This window comes from Aotus nancymaae, unplaced genomic scaffold (assembly GCF_030222135.1).
Source record: "Aotus nancymaae isolate 86718 unplaced genomic scaffold, 86718_ANA_hifiasm-v0.15.2.pri h1tg000006l, whole genome shotgun sequence".
In the NCBI taxonomy this organism is placed as follows: Eukaryota; Metazoa; Chordata; class Mammalia; order Primates; family Aotidae; genus Aotus; species Aotus nancymaae.
In genome coordinates this window covers 67,045,235-67,069,517 of record NW_026988417.1, presented here as the reverse complement: position 1 = coordinate 67,069,517, position 24,283 = coordinate 67,045,235, and the positions used below count along the sequence as shown (strand labels likewise).

The window sequence follows — 24,283 nt, the reverse complement described above, 5'->3', positions numbered from 1 at the left end:
ACATCTACAGAGTGGCACAGGAAAATATGGCATCGTGTGGAGGTCCAAGACACTCAGCAATGTGCAGAGTTTCATGGGCACTCACAGGAGGGGAGCACCTGGCCCTCTTTCTTGGAAGGGTGGGAGCTTCCAGAGAAAACTTTCTGGTGGAAGGTGCTATCTAAGGTGAGTTGGGAAGGGACCCACTTCAGAAGAGGTAGATAGATAGACTAAATAAACAAAGAAATGGGAACTGGAAATAGTGTGTTATGACCTGAAAACAAAAATCAGCAGTTTATTTTTTTTAACATGGAAATTTAACATTTAGATTGATCCAGCAGAAGAATAGGCAGGCCATGGTCACTGAAGGCTCTTGCTTATCAATCAAGGACCATGTCAAATGTCACTTCCATTAAAAACCCATCTTTCCATCCAAGGGGTTATCTTGGCCCTTGGATACAAATCACATTGTGGGGGCATTGGTTTACATACTCCCATAATGGATTATGTATTCTGCAAGGAAAGCTATCATATCTCATTCCTGTTTGCATCCACCAGACACTAAAATTGTCTCACACCAGTGGCTTTCCTAGGGACTCATTGAAAACTAATTAATATCTGGTCTTGAAAGTTCACGAGAAGCTTTATGCCAGGACTCTGGATGATGGGTGGTTCTGTCAGGGAAAGGAAGATGTAAACATGAAGAGAAGTTTTCAGACAGGGAATTAGAAGGAACTAGGAGAAAAATTCTCTAAAATGAGTCTGGTTTATACTAAGCACTCGACAAATGTTTGTTGAAATAATGCATGAATAAATGGTTTCAAACCACTGTTTTAAAACTAAAATATCCTGAAATCAGGACATGTGGAAGCTTCCCTTGAAGGACTGTGGAATTTCCTTAGTTTATTTTGCCTGTGCTGACCTCTGAGGACCAGAATGAAAGCTGTCAGTGGACATTTAATGAATCCAGATGTGACAGTTGGGTCAGAGGCAGAGTTAGAATTCTATAGTAAGAGCTAGGGAAGGGTCTCCCCTACCTGAGAAAGCCAGAGTAATGGGTTTGAACCAAAGTCCTTAGAAAGCTCTGATGCCCAGGTCTGCCGACACATCCAAAGAGACAGATGGGACCTGAAGATGCATCCAAAGCCGGAGAGCTTGAGCTACCCAGGTGTGGAACAGAAAGGGAGCAACGTCAGGAATAAAGCCAGGGAGGTCCAGGTCACAGATGGAGCTAGAATATCTGTATTTGGTTTATAGATCATCTGCCTCAGGCAGACAGAAGGATCCAGGTCATTACAGGTTCATGATCTAGGCGGTAAGTGAGTAGATAATAGCTATTCTTCCCACACATTTTTAAATTAATCTATGTGTACAAGGCACAGTGATAGGCTTAGTAAAAGAGGTAAAACTCTTTAGCCCGTCTACTCTTTCCTGCAATGCTATATTATTTGTTTTTTCTGTTCCTGGCATGATTATCTGATGATATGATTAGGATACAAATACTTAAAATCACATTCAGGTAACACTGAGACTAATTTGATATATTAGCTTTTGTCAGATTTTTTTTGGAGGGGTGGTTATTGCTTTTCAAAAAGGTTTTTATAAATTGTTTTGCATCTCCATTTTCTTTAAGATTGTTTTCTAACCTATCTGGAAGTGATATTTACCATGTAATGACATCATGAGCATATATTTTAAAAAAACTACAGGATTGCAAAGGATAAGGAAATGAGAAGCTTCTCTTGGAAATAATTATGCAAGAAATTTGTTTTGGAGATGAAAATGTTATTATGACTTTGTCATTCTGAAAACAGAATTTAGGAAATTGAGAGATAAACACATAAACCACAAATGAAAATAGCATGCATACCATAAAAACACAGATTTCAGCTAAGAAAAGTTTGAATCATCTTAAGAACTTGATGTTAAATATCCTGTCTGTAGCATTTTCCAATGTTCATTATCCTTCAATTTTTTGGTAGGAAATATTTGTGTTTTCCTTTATACCTTCTTGATCAGTCCATTTACTTAGGTAATCTCTGAGGCAGATTCTCCTGAATAATACTGATTTCAGTGGGGTTGCTCTACTGGTGTGTGACTGAGCTAGTTCATTGATTGATATTTCTAGTTAATTAGGGAAGTAGTTAATTAAGAACCCTAAAGAAATACAAGATCTAATTAGATATGGTGGGAATTATAGCGAAAGAGAAGAAACAAGGGCTTGGTTGTGTGTAACTTACTATCTGTACGTTGTACACTGAAGAAAATATCTATAATAAAATAATGTATAATATGTCCATATCGTAGCATCTATGTGTGATTAGAGCACATGAATAGACAGATGAAAGGAACTCTTAACAGAATCTCTAATAGTTGCAAATGTGGCTCTAATTAAAACATCAGACAAATCACTGATGAGGCAAATAGCATGAGTGTGTTATAATGTCCATGAATAACTTGGTGAGATCTGTCAGCCTAACAAAGTTGAGAGCTGGGAAAATGGGGTCTTTCTTTAATTTTCTGCTAAAATTCTGTTGGCTGAGTAGCTTATCCTTAACACCAACTGCACCATTACATCACAGCACTAACTGTAGTTTTATTTTTCTCCATGCAGTTAATATTTGACAAACATTTATTTAACACCTACTCTATCACAGATTTGCCTGAAATCTAGAATGAAGAGATGGAATAGGCTTGTTCCTTATTCTCTGATTTAAAGTGGGAAAATAGATAAAGGAATAATCACAGTGAAGCTTAATATTCTGATGGAAGTATGTGGAAATTACTTTATTGCTTATTTCCTAATAGTCCCTATAGCTATCCCTAGAATTACTGAGAAAAGAAGACTGATTCTCCCACACAGCTGATAAGTAAGAGCTGGCTGTTCCAACTCTGCTCTGACTGCTGTTTCAAGCTGTATTGCCTCTTACCACAATTGCTGAATAGTGATATAATCCTCATGTTGTGTCTGCTTCAATGAAGAAGGAAATATTTGGCAATTTAAATCTAAAATTTATCTATTTTTTTTGTTTTCTTTCCTGGAAAAATAGCTAGGTTGACCTCTCAATTACTAGATGTCCTGTGTATTTTATAATCTTATAGATACGCTGGCTGACAAACATTGTGGTTTTGTTATATAATTTTCTTTTAGTTGTTATCAGGAAAATACTACTTGTGTCTATCATGCTAAATTTTTTCTTAACTAGCTGTCTGCACCCAAGTTTGGGTTGTAGTTCTGTGCAGGGGAAGTCCTGGTTTGTTCGCTGTAGTCTTAAAGAGTTGGTTGCCAGCTCAGGAATTGCGGCTTCTGTTGGAAATGTTATCTGCTCTTAGAACAGAACTCCAAGGAAAGGAAAGGAAACATTTATTTACTAGGTTTCAGTTCTGAGTCAGAACCCATGTTGGGTCCTATTATAGGGTGATTTATTCCTTTTAAGATCCCTGTGTGGTGGGCTTTATTGTCCTCATTTTGTGACAAGGGAATTGAGGAGAACCAGGGTCACATGTAGTCAAAACTGAGATGCAACCCAAACTGTCTTACTCAAAAACCCAGTGGGATAATGCCAGCATCTACAGGAATAATAAGGAAAAGACCCATAGGACAAGAATAATTTTGTGTAAGAGCTAGTTAAGTCCACTGAGTGTGAATATGCTGCTTTTATCTAAGTCCTCCTAGAAATCGATGTGTTTTCTATCCTTAACTCAATTTTCATTTGGGACCAAGTTAGGAGGTACATAGCTGAAGCAGATGGACAGTGAATATAAATGGTAGTCCCACCTGAAAATGACCTAGAATCTCAACAATCCAGACAACATCCTATTTGGTGTGATATCTTTACCACAGAAGCTGTTTTTCATGGATTTCCTTGAGACTCCAACCCCAAGTCAGGGATGGAGATTGAGATTAAAGGAAGACTATAGACCAGGAGATTGAACTTCCCATCTGGGCTTCAGTATCCTGTCCCTATTGGCTCTCCAAGCATTTTATCTGGAGTGTGAAATCCAATATGGACCATCAGAACTTAACTCTTTAATCAAAGAACTGGAGAAGTGTTTTTAAACTGCACATCATGATACATCAGTAGGTTATGAAATCACTTTATAGAGGTGTGGCCAACATCTTTTAAGAAATGGAATGTGGCAGGATAGAATAGAATAGAATAGAATAGAATACATGAGGACACACAGCACAAAGCAAATGTAAGTATTGTATTATGAACTTGTTTTATGTGTGTGAGAGTCTGTATATATGTATATGTGTAGAAATACATACCTACATTCATACACACATACATATACACCAGTGAATATAACAAGCACAGGTCCTACATATATGTATAAGTGAATGCTAGATCACATAGGTTATCTATTCATGCTCTGGCCAAAGAAAACTAATTATATTATCCTGAACTTGGTTTCCTATTTGTAAAATTGGAACAGGAATGCTCCCTAACTACTTGCAATGTGCTTAAATAATTAGTGTTTTCTTTATGATTGTGTACAGATAAGTGATACTTTATTAAAAATTAGCAGTTCAACTTATAACCATGTCAAATGACTAATATCTCCGAAAAGAAAAATAAGATTGAGTGGTGAAATTACAGGTTTTAAAAAATAGTTTTTATTTTTTCCTCTGTTTCCTGTTATAGTGAACATGCATTGTTTTTTACAATGAGAAAAATATAAATATACCTTTGAAAACAACCGAATCTTCAATATTCTATGCATTACAGAGGAAATTATTTTACCACAAAGGTATTAGAAGGAAAAAAAACAATAATAACAAAAATGCAGAATAACTTACAAGGTCAAAATGTCCTTTGATGGTTTTGTTTTATTGATAGATGCCATGACTACGTGGTAAGTCCCTAATTTGTGGACATTTTATGCTGACTACCTCCAACTAGAGGGGAGTTTAAGTAAGTTGAATCTTTATCACTCCATGAATGTTGAAACAACAACAGGGAGTTGCTGTGTCACTTGGGATTTTCCCAGGAGCAAAGCCCTCTCCCCATGCCCATGCTGATAAAGGAAGTAACTTGATATAGTTGGATGTGTGTCCCCTCCAGATCTCATGCTGAAACATGATCCCCAGTGTTGAAAATGGAGCTAATGGGAGGTGTTTGGGCAGATTTCTCATGCAGGACTTGGTTCCCTCCCCATGGTAATTAATGAGTTCTCACTCTGTTAGTTCACAGAAGAACTGGCTACTTAAAGAAATCTGGCACCTCCTTCTCTCTTGTTCCCTTCCTCTCACCATGTGGCATGCTATATTAGTCAGGGTTCTCTAGAGGGACAGAACTAATGGAATACATATATATATACACACACACACACACACACACACACATATACACATATATATTTAGACACACACACATAAATACATATATTTAAATATATATACATATATATTAAAGGGGAGTTTACTAAGTTTTAATTCACATGATCACGAGGTCTCACAATAGGCTATCTGAAAGCTGAGGAGCAAGGAGAGCCAGTCTGAGTTCCAAAACTGAAGAACGTGGGGTCCAATATTTAAAGGTAGGAGGCATCCAGCATGGGAGAAAGATGTAGGCTGGGAGGCGAGGCCAGTCTCCTTTTTTTACTTTTTTTTTTTTTTTTTGCCTGCTGATATTCTAGCTGCATTGGCAGCTGATTACATTGTGCCCACCCAGATTAAGACTGGGTCTGCTTTTCCCAGCCCATTAACTCAAATGTTAATCTTCTTTGGCAACACCCTCACAGACACACCCAGAATCAATACTTTGTATCCTTTGATCTAATCAAGTTGACACTCAGTATTATCCATCACACACACCTGCTCCCCGTTTACCTTCCACCAGGAGTAAAAGCTTCCCGAGGCATCACCAGAAGCTTAGCAGATGCTGGTGCCATGCTTGTACAGCCTGCAGGACTGTGAACCAAATAAGCTTCATACACACACACACACACACACATATATATATGGCATCAGCATTCCAGCATTGTTTGACTTTACAAAATGTGTTTTGGTTTTTTGATCCTTCAAAAGTCAAATCTACAAATTATTAAATACAGCTAAGTATGTTGTTTGAGACAGGTAACAAAAGGGAAATTAGAAAAAAAAAATCACACCACACACATCTCATTTCCAATATTTTCCCCTTCAGAGTTTATTTGATTTGAACAATTTTTATTGCTATTGCAATTTTTTTCTTCTTCTTATTATTATTATTGCTACTTATTACCAAAAAAATCCACCATCTGTTAAATTCCTTACTCAGGCTGGGCACAGTGGCTCATGACTGTAATCCCAGAACTTTAAGAGTTTGAGGCAGGTGGATCATTTGAGGCCAGGAGTTTGAGACCAGGCTGGCCAATAAGATGAAACCCGTCTCTACTAAAAATACAAAAATTAGCTGAGTGTGATGTCACTTGCCTGTAATCCCAGCTACTCAGGAGGCTGAGACATGAGAATTGCTTGAACCTAGAAGGCGGAGATTGCAGTGAGCTGAGATCGTGCCACTGCACTCCAGTCTGGGCAACAGAGCAAGACTCTGCCTAAAAAAAAAACAAAAAAATTCTTACTCAGCACTCCAAGCTGACTGGGATGGTGCATTAAGAGTAATATTGACACCAGTAATATAATACTATAATACAATTAATAGTTGTTAATTTTTAAGCTCAGACTGTGTATAAAGAACGATGCCAAATATTTTGCATATATCATCTGTTTAGTCCTTAAGACAATCCATAAAGTAGACACATAATGCCCTCATTTCACACAGGTGAAAACTAAGGCACAGAAGAAAAGTGAGTATGGTGCAGCCTTGGATGCCAGGCTAAGAACTTTGGACCTTGAATATTTTATTCAGGGAAATGAAATATTTGGGTTTTGGAAATATAATTTGGGTAGTAGTGCTTAAGTTGTACTGGAGATTTAAAAAAAAAACACTAAATGGGCAAAATCTGGTTGGAGACCGTTGTTCATTCTCTCTCCCCATAGATACTCCAACCCTGCAGGACTATGAACTGTTGTTCAAATATGCAAATGAAATGACTTAATTATCTTGTGTCTTTCTATTTATCTTGAGGCAGTTCCAGTCTTCCCATGGTCCCCCTCACAAATTCCTATTCCCCTTTCAAGAGCTAGTTCATGGAATCGCTAACATTTCACTTTTCTGTGTGAAAGACAGCACAATACTCTAAGCAAGAGCAGGGAGTTGGGAGTCAGAATGATCTACTCAGCCTGTGACAAGCTGTGTCCTTCCCAAGACTGTCACCTCATCTCTATAATGGGAATAATACTAACTTGCAAATGTTAGATGATATTCATAAGTATCTATAAATTGTGCTTACTTTAATTAGTTATCCTAGGTACCTCCCTCCCTTCCAGCCCACCACAGAAATTGAATGGTATCATCTGTATTTTATCATGGATCTTAATCCTACCTGTACACATTGTCACATTAGGTTAAAACAGCACTAGCTCATGAACAAGGGTCTGTAGCTTTCTCCTGCCTCAAGTAGGTTCTGCCTTCTGGTCCATGGTGGTAGGCTGAATAATGTCCCCACCCCTGAGATCCTTGTGTTCTATTTTCTGGACACTATGAATATGTTGCTTAACATGGCAAAAAAAAAAATGTCTTTGCAGTAGAATTCTCTCTAGTCACCATGCAACTTACACAGCAGGTGGCTTCAGGACCCAGACAGTTCTTGTGTCCTTCCCAACTCAAGAACTGCCCATATGCTCCTGACTTCAGTGTTGATTACTATTGAGTTTGGTGGTTGTGTGTGTGAAGTGTATGTTATTTGCAATTGTTTTCTGCTACTAATAAGTTGAATTTGGTCTCTAGGCCATGACTCTTCTGAATTTCCCTGAATGTGGAAAACTTCCCAAGTCTCTGGATGGGATTTACCAGGCTCCACCAGCAATCACCGGTATACTGTAGGATGCAAGGTCTATTTTCCCGTTACTTTTACTTTTAGAAAAATTGCAGAAGTAATATTTGAATGCATTCTTTTTTGTAAAAACGTAGTGCCTAGCTGTTTCTTCGTTCTTTCCATCCTGAATAATTGCCCAGAGGAGAGGACAAGAAGAGTTTGCCAGGCCACATCTCCCAGGGCCTGCTGTGTCTTCAGTGAGTACCAGTGACAGGGTGAGATGGTCTGCACTATTGACAGGGAGCAGTGATGCTTTCTGCGGGAGGACTCAGGGCATCTGGGAGGTAAGGGTGGAGCAGGTGCAACAGAATCCCACACAGAAAAGGGGAAGAGATCCATAGGGACCATTTCTGAAAAAGAAGGGGACCCTTCTCTGAAAAAGAATGACTTTGGCTCTTGATCAGGGCAAGGTACACCCTTAACCCAAAGCCAGAATTTCCCTGTCACACTGATTAACAGTGGTGAAGGGTGTCAGGGACCCACTGCATGGAACTAGCTGACATTCTAATGGTCAGCAAGCCTGGATATTTGTAGGACTATGCAATTCTTTCTCTTATGCTCCCAACACCCACCTATCTGATGGGTTAAGACCTATTCATATTTCTGGTATCAGCTTAAATATCTCTTTCTCACGCAGGCCTTCCCTGACAGCTATGTGTAATCATGTTCCCTTGTTCTATTTTGCAGAACTCTGTTCTTCCTATTTCTCACAGAATACACAAACAGATATGCACATTGTAGATATATATATATATAATTTATGTGTATCTGTGTATTTATAAGTGTTTAAAATGGCTTTGTTTCTTAAATGGAAAACACTGTGAAGTTAGAGATCATAACGTTTACCACTATTTCAATGTACCAGTAGGGACTCAATGCAAAGTAGCTACAGTAATGAAGATAACGTGTTGAAAATGACGATGATGAGGCTTTGACGTGCTCATATGTCTATTCAATTGGAGAGATTAGAGCATTCAATTGGAACATACATCTATACTGACACGTGTCACATATGGTTGCACTTGTTTGTCTACTTGTCTGACTCTCCCACCAGATAATTATCTCTTCAATAGCAATTCTCTGTGACTTACATGCATCACATAACAATGTTTTCAGCAGTAATAGACTGTATATATGATGATGATCTCATAAGATTATAGAGGAGGTAAAAAATTCCCATTGCCTTGTGACACCATAGCTGTTGTAAAATCATAGCAAGCCAATGTATTCTTCATGTGTTTGTGGTAATGCTGGTGTAAACAAAGCTACTGTGCTTCCAGTTGCATAAAAGTATAGCACATACAATTATGTACAGTACATAAAAATTTATAATTATAATAATCAACTAAGTTTCTGGTTTGTGTATTTACTATATTATACTTTTCAATCATTATTTTAGAGTGAATTCCTTCTGCTACTAATGGAAGAAAAGTTAACTGTGAATCACTCTCCAGCAGGCCCTTCAGAAAATACTCCAGAAGAAGGCATTTTTATCTTAGAAGATGACCACTTTGTGTGTGTTATTGCCCATGAGACACGAAATGAACATGGAAGACAGTGATCAATGATTCTCACCTTGTGTAGGCAAATTTGTATATTTGTGTCTTAGTTTTCAACAAAAAAGTTTAAAAGGTAAAAAAATTAAAAATAAAAAAGCTTATAGAATGAGGATAGAAAAGAAAAAGTATATTTGTACAGCAGTACAATGTGTTTGTGTTCTATATAATTATTATAAAACTGAAAAAATTAAGAAAAGTAGCACATTTATAAAATAAAAATGTGTGCATTTACTTACTTAGCTTACTGTGTACAGTAAGCTAAGATTAATTTATCATTGAATATAGAAAAATACTTTTTATAAACTTAGTGTAGCTTAAGTGTACAGTGTTTTTACAGCCTGCAGGATTGGACAGTAATGTCCTGGGCCTTCACATTCACTCACCACTCACTCACTGACTCACTCAGAGCAACTTCCAGTCCTGCAAACTCTATTCATGGTAAGTGCTCTCTACAGGTGTAACGTTTTGTATTTGACCATACTTCTACTGTACCTTTTCTATGTTTGAATACATTTAGGCACACAAGTACCTATCATTGTGTTACAATTGCCTGTAGTGTTCAGTACAGTAACATACTGTACAGGTTTGTAGCTTAGGAGCAACAGGCTATCCCATATGGCCCAGGTGTATAGTTGGCTATACCAGGTTTGTTTAAATACACTCTATGATGTTTACACAATGAAAACAATTGCCTAGCAATGCATTTTGCAGAGCGTATTCTCATCGTTAGGCAACATGTGACTTGATTTTTAAACATCCGGTATATGACTCAATGGCCATCGCAGAACATATTGTAATTCATACATTTTCATGGAACAGAAACTTGAAGCTCTTTCTAAGTCAACAGCAGAGAGAATGAATAAAAGACATGGTTTTAAATTGAATGAGCAGCATAGTGGGTTTGTACAACCTTACCCCCAGATTTCAATATTTGCAGCATAAAGGAATTCAGGCAGCAGCAAGTGGCAATTAAACTACCCTTTCTCTGCAACAAAGTAGTATAACTCAATAACTGCACATAAAAATAAGAGACACCTGCATCTCATGAAGTATAAACCTAGTGCCAATACTGTGTTATGTCTCAGGAGCTGGCCTTGACAGGTTTCAGTGGTAAACCACTAGACTTATGAGTGAGATACCTGAGCTACTTTGAATAATTGGAGAAAAATAAGGAGAGGAATTGCAATTTCCATTTACTGCTTTATTATATGTTTATTTATGTGTAGTTTTGGCTATTATGTGATATATATATTTATTTTATAGACAAAACACTTTAAGGTATTGAGCCTATGATGGTGAGGAGATAATAAAAGCGTTCCTTAATAGCACAAAAGTTGTGAACTGCATGCTTAGTACATGAGTACTTCCACAAAGTCTATGTACCAGTTGAAGTAGGTGAACTTATTTCTTCTCCTTTAATCATTACAGCATATATAGTATGCTATTTATGTATTAGGTCCTATTTTGTGTGCCAATAATACTATGTTACATGTAATGTAATCTTGTCATTCAAGGAAGAAGAGTTGAGAAAAGTGGCGTGGCGCAGTGTTGAGAGCAGAGTTCCAAATTTGCACTCTGTCACCTACTAAGTAATCTGATATTGGGACAAGTTTTTAAATTTCTTTGAACTTTGTTGTTGTTGTTCCAGAAAATACCATAGTTTCCTTATAGAATATCTTGATATGGTTTCATTACATATTTTTACTCTGCCAGTGGCAAGTATAGTCACTTTAAAGTAAATAATCACAACTTACAAAACTTACATTCAACAACTTTATTATTTCAGCATTGGAAGCCTAAAATAAACATTAGAAAAAACCTTCAGAGAATATTGTAAACAAGACATCCTAGCAAATTGGAAAACTCTATTACATCCCTTAATAGTTTAACAAAAATGTATTAAGCAAATATTCTATGCTGGGCTCTGTGTGAGTTCTTATATCACTGAACATTATAACATTATAAAATCTGTTAATTGTCATGGGCATGTCTAGTCTAACAGTAGAGTAGAGCAAGAAAAATCAACAAAAGTGTGTTTGGAAGGAGATTCTCAAATAAAGACAGCAAAGCACTGTGCAGTGGTTAGCCAGGAATTAGGGAGTGAACCACAAATGATGTTGAAACTAGGCTTGCTTATTTTCATCTTCTTTGTATCTTTTAACCACCTTTCTCAGAATAAAATGTGATTTTTGAGACAGAATGGAAACATATCTAAATTTTAATACAGTAAGAGTAGGTATCTTGGATAAAATAAGAATTCTAGAAAGTCAAGGTTTTAAAATTCTGCCCTTCCTGGGAGGTAAACAGGTTTGGCAGAAAGTGAACAGATTAAGCAGCTGACCCATCACCTTCCAACATTTTCTGGACTATGGTCTGAATTCTGGGAGCTTCTGGGTGCAGGCAAATTTTCCTTCTATCTTTCAGTGTGGCTCTACAAGAGACAACTGAATTATCTGTGAGTGTCTGGCCTAAAGATTGGAACGAATCCTGAGACTGGAGAAAACAATACAGGTGGGGGTGGAGGTGAAGGTGGAGGGCTTCCCTGATGAAGCAATGACACAGAAGCAGGGACTTAACGTCACTTGGACTTTGTTGCATTGGGCTCCTGCCCTGACCACTTCCAAATTTTTTATGTTGCTGAGATGAATTCCAGAGGTTGACTTCAAACATTTGCAGCACAGTTAAATATACAAGTCACTGTCTACACTTTCAGCTGGAGTAGAAAATGTGATCTACTAGTGGTCATGAAAATTTTGCTCAGTTCCCTTATTTGTAAATTGAGAGTAATTGTACCTCTCTCGTAAGACCATTGTGATATAATCTGTAAAGCTTTGGTGAAATGCCCAGCAGAATGCCCAGCACACAGGAAGTGTCTCCGCTGTGTGCCTCCTCCAATTGGAATTGTTATTATAATGGCACTCTCCCTCCCCAGAGGCACGAGCTAGTCTTACCCCCAGACACAGGTATCTCAGAAGCAGCAATAGGTTCTGGAAGCAGATCTCTACCTTTCCTTTTCCCTAAGTTTCTCTCACTTTGCCGGTTGATGGAGGAAGCCAGAGTGGTGAGCAGCAGTGACAGAAGCAGCAACACCTGCAGGGCATGAAGTGGACCAGCACTGTTACAGGAAGGGGTGGCATTGAGTCTGAGGCTCATGGTGGAGAAGGCTGAGCTAGAGTTGTTTCCAGAGCCAGAAGACATGCATGAGGGTGAGCTGCTGCCTACAAGTCTGCAGATAAGTGGCTTCTCATGTTATGAAGATGCCATTCATATGCTCTCCCTCAAAGCCAGGAAGGAGGAAGAGGTAGGGAAGGGGGAAGTGAGGTTATGTGGTGGTACACACAGAAGCCTGGCAAGCTGTTCCCAACCCAGAGAAAGACGAGACATGTCAAAATTGCTACTAAATTGTATGTTACGCATCACTTCACATTCCTACTCTCTCTTTCTCAATACCTATCTTCCTTACACATGTGTAACAACTCTACTTAGGAAAGTAAGAATTACACTGAAATACCTCATGCATTTTCTTTGTATGATTATGTAACAACATGTCCTGCCTTTCCTATGATGCAGTGTATATGCTTAACGGACACTTTAGCAGCACCCAAAAGCACAAACTTGTGGCCCTTGAAAGAGAGAGTTATCTTTCTTTTCTAGTAGCTATGGGAATTAGATGTTCTTTTCCTGGTTGTTGATAAATATTTGGATTGGTTTGGAGTATGTGGGTAAAATAAGAACCAACGACTATAAAAGATTTACTTTGGATTTTAGCTTATGGACTTCCATTTGACTTCCAAATGCATTATCTTTTGTAATTTCATCTAGAATCTACAAACAAAACAAATCATCCTTTGTATTATAAAATAAGCTACTTGTTTCTACTACCTGAGTATACTTTAAAAAGCAAAACCCACCATACTGATTTTTTCTTTTCCTTTTAATCTGATAGAAAAATAGATATCATTTGTTGTAAACAATTTATACACTACAGATATGTCTGAAATAAAACATGCAAGTTCCTTGTGATCACTACTATACACTACTACTGCTCTTCAGTGGTAATCATCAGTAACAATTTGGCATTAGCTTTCTATTCTATGTAGATTTATATGCTCACATGTATACATATACAGAGAGAAACACATTTAGTACGTAAAGATACATGTATACTATTCATAGAGGTATACAAAGGTCTTTTTTATATAAATGGGATCACTCTATATAGATTATGTTACAGCTTACTTTTGTCCTTCAAAATATGAGGTCAGCATCCTTTTATGCTACTTCAATGTAGTTTTGCCCCATTCTTTTGAATGGCTACACGACATTCTATGGTAGGAACAATAATTACTCAACCTCTGCCTTGTTTATGATGATGAGGATGTTTCCAGTTTTGAACTACTAGAAGCTGCAATCAAATCTTTGTTCCTGAATTCTCAGGGCCTGATTAAAGGTCTTGGTGTGAAATATTACACATAAACTAAGCCCCACAGAGATACAGAAGTATAACTACACATCACGTGTTGGCTCGTATATTATTGTCTGGATCACTGTCCCATTTACAAGATTTGCTTTTTCAATTGAGCTGCATATTTTGAAGGCAGAGGCATGTCCTAGGTTTCTCTGAATGTCTCATGTATCCTATTGCATGTAGGATAATGCAGGATAAAGTAGGTCCAAAGCAGTGTTAATAAGTAAATCAACAAATATAAACCCCACGAAGGAATGTTTCTCTTTTTGTTCTAATTAGCAACAAACTCCACATGACCCAAAGCACGTGTGGTATGAAAGTGTCATTTGGAAGTCTGGCAATAAAGAACAAGGCAATTATAAGTGGCCCTGGCAACAAGTAGTCTTCCTGCTACAACTGTGTATAATTCCATTAGGATGTTCTTTAAACTTCCCATATTCTTTTCTTACTTTTCATAACTAAATTTTATGAACAATGATTTATTATTTCTGATAATTCTTCATGTTATTGTGAGGTTCTTCTGCTAATCTCACTTAAGTGAGTGCAGTCAGAAACAACTGAAATGTCTGAAAATCAAAAATGGCCTCATTCACATGCAAAGTGGTTGGTGTTGGCTGCTGGCTGAGATTTCTGCTAGGGTACCTGGGTCCTTCTCCTCTTTTAAGTAGCATTGTTTTACTTCCGAGGAATAAACAGAAAGTAAGGATGGAGGAATGGAAAAGGGAGAAAAAAGAAAGGAAGAAAGGAGAGAGAAGAAAGAAAATAAGACAACACAAAGCACAAGCCCTACCATTTGAAGGAATTCTCAAAATATTAAATATGTAAAATTGCTTTCTAGCCAAAAAAAAGAATGTAGTAAATATTTTTTTTCTGACTTTTTAAGTCATTTTTTCTTGTTGTTTAATAGTTCCTGACTATGCCTACTTAAGTTGTTAGGTCCTGTTTTTTAATGTATTCCTTATTGTTCTCCACCTCATTTTTTTTCTTATAAATTAGAGTTTCACATACAACATAATAAACTAAAATGATTTTTCTCCCGGTCTCAACACAGAAATTTCTAGTCTTAAGCAAACTTTTTAAAAAGGCATAAGCTGACAGTTTGGGATCTTCTGAGAGCTGAGATGTGGAGTCATTTGCAGAGACAAACCCAGCAGGAAACAGAATGAGAGCAGGCTTCTTTCTAGTTCCTCCTGTGGGATGCCTTTATAGCCTTTCCCTTGTATTGAGATTGAGATATTGTGAATTCTCAAGTCAGATACATTTTCATTCAAACATAACATCAAAACCATTTCCAGAGCAAGACGTAAAGGTTTTTTAACACTATTCATAGTATCTTTTGTTTTCTGTTCAACCCTCAAACATAGTGCTGAAAATATTTACTGGCTTCACTGGACCCCCTCCTTTTTTTCCCATACTTAACACTATCCATATTTCTTTCCTGCTGCATTAGTAAGATTTTTTAAAAGTCCCTAATCCTTTTGAGGAAACAATATGGAAAGTCTTCTGAAGTAATGATGCTGTTTGAATTGGTTGATACCGGGAAGGAGGCAGGCATGGGGCACAGTATCATCAAGCCATTGTCTCAATCAACAAATGTGGTTTTCACAAACAATACATTGTCAGCAAGGTTGATGAGGAAGTATTAAAACATTTCTTGAGTCATTAAAATTTCATAAGCCTATTAGTTAGCATTTGATATAAAATAGTTTTTTTGCTAGTTTTTATTTGTTTAAAAATATTGACTAGGTATCTATTATGTGACAGGCATTATGAAGTTCTCATTTTTGTGTAACTTACTCATTTAACTATTTCTTTTTTAAGAGAAATCTGAAATATTTGTGTAAAGCAATGGGATATGGATAATGCTCTAATATTACTATTATACTATTGCTACTATTTTGACTGCAACTGTTAATTGCCGTTACTGTCATTTGCATGATTCCCTTTGATTTCCAAGATGAGATGCACAGTACAGAAAGCAAGGTGTACAGAAATGATTAAGAGATATTTTCAAATAAGTTATTCGGTTAAAAGCAGTTAGCTTATAAAAAATTATAAATTTGAATGAATACTAGAAGTAATAACAATTGTCAAAGGTTCTTGAATATTAAAATAACTTGACAGCCTTTTTCAAGAATCTTACATTGTCACCATGGGTTTTTATGTGTGTATGTTTTAAGTAATTTTATCAACTCTATTTCCCTTAAGTCATGTTATAAATAGCAGAGTCATTCCAGCAACAAAGAAGTTTTCTAAAACCCAAAACATAACTTATCTGTCAGCTATTTTAAAAGAAAATATCTAGAGACACCAGAGGACCATTATCCATTGAAATGAAGACATATTATTCCTGCCCTAAATAGAACATTTTGAGCTCATGTTTCCCAAATCCTTCTTTAAATATAAAGTCAATAAGCTATCAATCATAAAAGCAATTTGAACAGAATATCCTAAAGGTAGTAAAAATTTTGGGTCGGTTAATTAAAGTATCTTAATCAATAAATTGAAATACTAGTCAACAAAAGATTTTCTATTAAGTGCTGAAAGCAAATGTGTTTTACGTGTGACTCTCAGTTGATAAGGATTATTCAGACCTCTGGTACTTGGGTTAATGGAGGTTTTACTGTCTTCCAGTGAAGCATGGAGTGTGAGTGGGGAAAGAGTGAGGAAAGTGGAGCTGGGAAAATTTCTTCCTGGGTGCTGTTACACAGAAGTGCTGCAAAGTTTTGCAGGCCTGAGACTTCTTATTTCAATTTATGTTAGTTAGTGTAATTTGTTGAGTCTCAAATATTTGACTGTTACCCAGTTTCACTACATATTCATTCATTTGAGGAAATTCCAGTACAATATTTTTCCAGAGCCTGCAAATACATTCAATTGTTAGCAAGTACCATTTGATCCTCTTTTGCTGTGTAAGAAGTCAACCTTAAACTTAGTGGCTTAAAACAACAATTTGTTATTTCTGACAACTCTGTATGTTAATGTGAGATTCTTCTGCTAAGCTGAAGTAAGTGGGGGCAGTCAGAAGCAACAAAAATGGCTGAAAATCAAAGTTGGCCTCATTCCTATGTGAAGTGGTTGGTGTTGGCTGCTGGCTGAGATTTCTGCTAGATTACCTGGGTCCTTCTCCTTCTCTTTAAATAGAGTTATTTTACTTCTGAGGAATGAACAAAAAGGATGAAGGAAAGGAGAGAAGGAAAGGGGAGAGAAAAGGAGAAGAGGGAAGGGGAAGGGGAAGGAAGAAAAAAGAAAGAAAAAAGACAACACAAAACACAAACCCCTCCACTCTCCTCCTCCTTTCTTACTTCTTCTATCTCTTAGTCTCTTCCCTCAGCTCCCTTTTCCTTTCTTTCTCTCCCCTTATTAGAAAAGCTTTGTTCTGTGGGAAACAGTACATTTGCTATAAAGAGATCTTAACTTTGACTGAAACTCTTCATATTTATAATTTGCAGATTATAAGGATCTTGCATAGGGTCAGGTATGTAACAAGATTATGAGTAAAGGTCAATAGATTGATATTTGATTGATGACTATTTATATGAAGGAAAGTACATCATAATTTTTGATAGTTACCATGTACTTCACAAAAAATATAATACACAGTTTTCATAAGCTTCTATAAAAAGACTCATAAAAAGAAATTTTAGGAGTACTAAAAATCATTCCTGTAAATGTAGAAAGAATATAAATAAAATTAGAAAAAAAAGCATATGTAGAAAAAATGTGAATAAATTTAGAAAAAAACTACTAAGTTCTCAGTTTTTTCATTTGTAAAAGGGAGTTGGAACTAGGATTCTTGGGGAAGAAATTATTAATTGTATTTACCAATAGTCTACTTTGTTTCAGGATATTGCCTGTAAGAGAGAGATTATACTGATTTTACAGATGAGGAAACTGAGGAAGGTAGATGTTAAACAAATTTTCAAGATCACATTGGTGGAAATACACAGAACTAGATCTGAAATGCAATTGCTCTAATTTTGTAGTGCACCACAAAATATAAAGAAGTATAATTAGCTTCTCTTGCTGGAAATAAGTCAACTAGATTGCTCTTTATTGAACTCTAGAGGTAGATTAAAACTTACATCGTAAATTTATGTGGTAGAGAAACACATCCATTAAGAAGGTGGATTTTCCAGAGAAGGGTCCTTGCAATTTATCTATGTTTCAGAAATAGGACTTGAAATTTTGTAGAAACAAAATTGTACACCTAAACTCTAGGTCTTTCTATGTTCTTATCTCACCCCACGTATTTGAGGCATGAACAATACTTCTTAGGAACATAATATTATTTTTGCTGACTGAGTATCAACCAGGGATATCAGCCAAAATCTAAATCAAAGTACATTCTCCTCCTCTTCCTTGATTTAGTCAGGGAGGCAACTAGAAATCCCCAAGTGCTCCTTCCATCTGGTAAATTTCTCATTTTGTAACATACAGGAAGGAATTTTGAAGTTATATACAGCATGAGAGTTATCCACAGCAATTATTTTCCTTAAGCAAGATTTAAAACTGTGATTGAAAAAACAAAGCCACTAGTCATATTTTATCATAGATCTTGTCATACCTTCAGGAATTGAAGGATTATTTGAATGCGTCACACACAGAAGCAAACAGGAAATTCTGGTATAATGAGGGACATTAATTACACATTGAAAATTGTCTGGATTGGAGCAGTAACAGACTATGTTTTAGGCGAGCACATTTGTTCAATTCCAAGTGACTTTATATATAAGATAGAGTTTCAGATGGATAACGGAATGAAAATAGTATTTAGGGGTTAGTATGAAGAAACTATAAGACATATCCCTAGTATATTTACATGAGTAATTTTCCCCAATATGTTAGTCCTTGAGTTTGCTAGTAGCAAGATCACCTAGGAATGGCTGGAAGAGTGAACAGTAGCTATCATTGAGTTTCTTGCATAGGTTACTTTTTGGTAATATACTGTAATCTATTTTCTCTATAGAGTGACCATTTGTAGAATGGGCATGACAATTAGAATTGCAACAATATTAGAAATCATGTTTCATTCTATCTCTAGGAATAAACTGAAGTTACAATTCTTGCTTCTGAAAAAAAAGCAGAGCTTGATGAAAAAAAAAAAAAGACGGTAACCATCGAGACCAGCCTGGCCAACATGGTGGAACTCCATCTCTACTAAAAATACAAAAAATTAGCTAGGTGTGGTGGTGCCTGACGGTAGTCCCAGCTACATGGGAGGCTGAGGCAGGTGAATCGCTTGAATCTGGGAGACAAAGGTTGCAGTGAGCTGAGATTGCACCATTGCACTCCAGCCTGGGCAACAGTGAGACTCCATCTCAAAAAAAAAAAAAAAAAAAAAAAACCCAAAAACACTAATGTTTATTTCTTTTTTTTTTTTTTTTTTTTGAGACAGAGTTTCGCTCTTGTTACCCAGGCTGGAGTGCAATGGCGCGATCTCGGCTCACTGCAACCTCCGCCTCCTGGGTTCAGGCAATTCTCCTGCCTCAGCCTCCTGAGTAGCTGGGATTACAGGCACGCGCCACCATGCCCAGCTAATTTTTTGTATTTTTAGTAGAGACGGGGTTTCACCATGTTGACCAGGATGGTCTCGATCTCTTGACCTCGTGATCCACCCGCCTCGGCCTCCCAAAGTGCTGGGATTACAGGCGTGAGCCACCGCGCCCGGCCTAATGTTTATTTCTTTATGAAGCTTAAATTTCACCCTTACAAAGGGCATTTAACATTCTTTAATCTATTATAATCAAGCATTTTTCAATAAGTAGTTTGGGGTTAATATGACATAACAGGATATGTTTTAAACACTGAAATTTAGAGCTCATTTTTGTAATTTGGTTTGCTTTTTAGTGTTTCCTCAGAATTAGTGTATCATTCATAAGTTTAAAAAATGCCATTTTAGAGAACAAAAAGAGACCACAGAGATTTAATGCTTTTTAAAAATTTTGAGTTTTGTTTTGTACTTTTCATTGCTGAAAAAATTACTAGAAAATCCACCCCTGAATCTACTTTTTAAGTTTTTTCACATCTTTGTGTCTCTGTCTTTCTCTCTCTCTGTTATATAAATATATCAATATATAATAATTAACATATATTAATCTAATTTATATTTCATATATAAAGAGATAAAATATACAGAATGGTCTAGGTTTGATACACTAAAGTATACAAGTACATGCAAATATAAGCATATATAATGTTATTAATTCAGTTGCAGTGTAAGTGTGTGTATACACATGCTAATTTGGTTATTCTTCTTTTCATTTTCTTGCTTTTCCTAAGAAAAGGCATTTTGTATGAAATGACACTTTTAATACTAGAGAGACTTGTTGAATCCAAATCACTCATCTGTTTAAATATATAGTATGTGTTAGGCATTGTACCAGGAACTGAGATAAAGATGATAAACATTGTCCCTGCTTTCATGGAACTTACAGTGAAGCTAGAATTGACAGACTCTAAGCAAATGAACACATGTATATAGGCTCTATAAATTAGACAGTCACCTTGGTGAGAAAATGTTATGAATAAAAAGTGCAGAGTGCTATGAGAGTGTATAAAAGGGATCATAATCTGAAAGAAGTAAGAGTTATAAAGATTGTCTCAAGGAAACGATAGGTAAGTTATCCCCCAAGGAAGGAAAGATGGGAGTCAGCTGAGTGAAAGTGAGGGGTAGGTGTTATAGTTTGAGAGGGTTACACATGGTCAAGGTCTTGTTGGATTATCTGTAGACTAGAAGGAGAAAAGAGGGAAAACAAATTACAATTTAATCAAAATCTGCCATGAGCCAGATTATTAATTTTAGTATACTATATGACAACCTGAGGGTCAGGGTAACTTATTAATTCATTAAGTCATTCTATGCCACACATTTGGGATGCAGAGCTAGATGAAATATGCTTGATGTTCTAGGAGAGGTCTTAATACAGTTAGATGAAGAAACCTATAAACAAATAAAAGCAATGCAAATGTGTTTGTTATAATTCAGACGTCTAGAAGATGCTATGAGAACACCTAGATGGAAACCACAAGCTTTGCTTTGTGTGCCAAGGAAAATTCACGAAGGAGATATTGCTTGAATTGCGTTCTGAAGGATGAATAAGCCTCCTCTTATATGCAGAAAAAGGTAAGTGCCTTCCAGGTAGAGGGCCTAGCAAATGCAAAGTCATAGGCCAGAAGGAGTACTCCCAGTTAGGGAACTGAATGCCTGACTATAGTGAACGTGAGGCACAAGGGAAGTTGAAGTGCTGAAGATGAGGAGTGAGATGAGACAGGGCCTTATTCATTATGTTTAGCAACTTTTATTTCATGTCTAGGAAACAGGGAGCCATTTAAAAATTTAGATAGAGAAATCTTATATTATTTGTGTTTTCTAAAGATTCCAGAGGCCATTGGTGCTGTGAAAGAGTAATTGGAAGGGGACTGAGCATGGAGAAAAGTTGAACCAATATAATGGTATTGGAGAGTGAGGGCCCTCTCTGCCAGTCAGAGAGGCAGAGTTAACATTTTGAATAATGCATAGTTAAAGATAAATAGTAACAGTATCAGCAAGAGAAATGGCATGAGTGGTTTAGAAATCTTTTATTGTTTCCCCAAATTTCAATATAAGTACTAAAAACCAAGGAGACACACAGTTTTAAAAAAGTGCAATTTTAATATAGTGAATGTGATGTTTGTATAATTTCTTATAACAAAATGGTCAAAACCTTTAAAAGATACACAATAGCTATGTAAAAGTCTTAGCAATGCTGTATATTTTTTGAAGACTAAACGATGAATTTACATTCAAATTGTTCAAATATGTTTTCAAAACTTTCAGAGTACAGATCATTGTTAAGTTTGCTTTTATTTAAAAAATTAAGAGGATACATTTCTATATAAATTAGCAATCAGGAATTTATCTGTTTTCTAGCTTCTTGATCTATCTAAGTGTATATTTAGTGACCAGAATTATAGTCATGCTATAGTGAATAAATAGCATATAAAATAAAAGTTTAATGAGTAAATCATGACATTATGCCATACTAAGAAGACATTAAATGTCTAAAACTATAGGAAGAGAATATATTAGTCCTAACAGAACTTAAATTTTTAGAAATTCTGAATAAGGAAATATATTTCTGCACAGATAACAGTATGAGACACCCAGCGTTCTAATACAATACAACTTAAATAGCATCCTAGAGTAAAGAGTAACATATTCCCCAAGAAACAGAACTAGAGTATTTCCTATTTTATGAGTAGAGTGGGTGAAGACAACAGGATATCTCCCTCAACAGCATTCTAATGAAACATTATTTCCATATGAAATCCACAGCCTTTTTGGTAAGACTTTAAGGAATACATGATGGAAATACAATAGTTACCTTCAATTCAATATTCATTGAAAAACTAACAACCAATAATTCTTTGCTCACATTATGGTCAATTGCCAAAGAGTCCAATAACTTAGTAGGTAAAATAACGGAAATATTATGCTGAACACTTCATTAGCTGAGCAGTAAACTTCAGGGACAAGCATAGGCTTTCTCTACACTCTTCAACGTAGGGAATCCATAAAGAAAATTGACCGCCGGAAAAAACCAACCCTTCCTTCTTGTCTTTACTGGGTCCAGGGATCCCCAGAAAACTGCTCCACTGAAGACTGGGCAATTTTTACCATGCATGGTCCTTTCTCTCACTCATTTTTCTTGTTTCCACTGTTGAGAAAACAGTTATATTAGTATAACCAACTCCCACATTCCTGTCTACTGCATTTGGTTTTCAAAAGTGTTTGGTGGGGAAAAGAAAATCAATAAAAGCAAAGAGCAGACAAAAAAAATAGATCTCAGTAATGAGGTCTGTGTAATTGTTCAGGCATGTAAGATTGTTGATAAAGGTTTTCTCAGGACACTCCAGAAAAAACTTTCCTTATTCTTCTTAACAACCTTATAATTCTAAGCATGGTCGAAATCCTACAGAGAGAATAAGGACATTGTGAAGTCTATGCTTTCCCTAGAAGATACTAAATTACCACAAAGATCAAAGTGACAAATACCTGCCCAAAATTTTCTGGATGACTTTCTTTAGAAAAGGGGCTTCCGGGTCCAGACAAACTTGTGTCCCGTCCTTTAAGGAGGCTCTGAAGAAAAGAAAAAGAGGATGCACTCATTAGACACAAAGGTTGACGACCCAGGCTGGAGGACTTGCGAAAGTCACAGTGGTCACAGCAACACAGGGGAGAACTTACATCACTTCCACCTTGGAGCACTGCGGACCTGCTGGGAACACCTGCAGATTACTGATCATTTTGGCGTTTACTCTTGGCATAACGTGTAAACAAGTGCAACGCAGCTCTTTCAGCACAACAGAGACAGGACCAGCTGAGGAAGAAAGAAAAACATTTTTATAGCGCAGGTTACTGGGAGAATTCCCTGGAAAGCAGCGGTCCCGCAGAGGCTGGGATGCAGGGCTGTGCCCCAGTGCGTCCCGCGTGCCCTGCGCTCTCACCGCTGGCGAGGGGCCCCGGCGCCGTCAGCAGCAGCAGCAGCAGCGTGAGCGGCGCGCACAAGGACCTCGAAGGACCGGGGAGACGGGCCGCGCGGCTGGACAGGAGGCTCATAGTGGTCAAGAGAGCGCTGCGACGGGGCGCGGGTTCCTGGAGGCGCAGAGATTGGTGGAACCGGAGCACTGTGGCTTCCTCACGCCTTCCGCACTCCTTTTATTTGCACTCATCCCTTCCCCCTGACAGGAAACTCAAGCTTTGGGATGCTGGGGAAATTCCCTGAACTCAGGGGGCAGTGTGGAAAGAAGAGGTTGGTGGAGAGGGGGCCAGATGATGGGAACTGCGGGAGGGTGGCTGGGAGGAGCTGCGTGCACCCCTATGGAGGAGGCCATTGTAGCCCCACCCTGCGGTGGAGGGAGATTCATCAGGCCCTCATCCCTGAGCCTGAGGGGGCAGGGATGCCAGCTTTTCTGAAGACACAGCCCTCTGGGAAATGCTCCTCCTCTCCATCTAGAGAGAACAGATGGAACCAAAGTAGCGGGAGCTCTGACTTGAGAAAAATTTCTGAAAGTCAATCCTTTCTAATTATTATTACTATTATTATTACTCAAGAAATGTTATTCATGATTATTTCCCTAAACTGAAAGTCCTTCCTCTCTTTCAGGCAGGTCATTCTAGGTTTTTTGAATGACTTTATGATTCTCTGAACTTCAGCCAGCGTTAGAAGCCAAGATTACGCGAAGAAAGGGGCTCTCTCCCCACTTGAATTCAGTTACCTGAATGGGCCCCAAAGTGAAGTCTGTTTAATAGACCTTGTATACTTGTAGTTTAGCAAGCATATGTGTGTCAAGGCAGTTTAATAATCAA

The 24,283-nt window shown here is 37.2% G+C and overlaps 1 protein-coding gene and 1 pseudogene across 1 annotated transcript; both read right to left on the bottom strand.

Moving 5' to 3' along the window:
• Nucleotides 1-11,792: 11,792 nt before the first annotated feature.
• LOC105725361 (platelet basic protein-like) lies at nt 11,793-12,617 on the bottom strand (annotated as a pseudogene).
• Nucleotides 12,618-21,498: 8,881 nt separating this feature from the next.
• On the bottom strand, nt 21,499-23,635 carry CXCL6 (C-X-C motif chemokine ligand 6). Its single transcript, XM_012464398.2, has 4 exons — nt 23,422-23,635; nt 23,162-23,294; nt 22,970-23,053; nt 21,499-22,631 (listed from the first exon to the last, which is right to left on the bottom strand). Exons 1-4 carry the CDS (start codon nt 23,531-23,533, stop codon nt 22,610-22,612), a joined length of 351 nt encoding a protein of 116 aa, XP_012319821.1. The 5' UTR covers nt 23,534-23,635; the 3' UTR covers nt 21,499-22,609.
• Nucleotides 23,636-24,283: the final 648 nt, after the last annotated feature.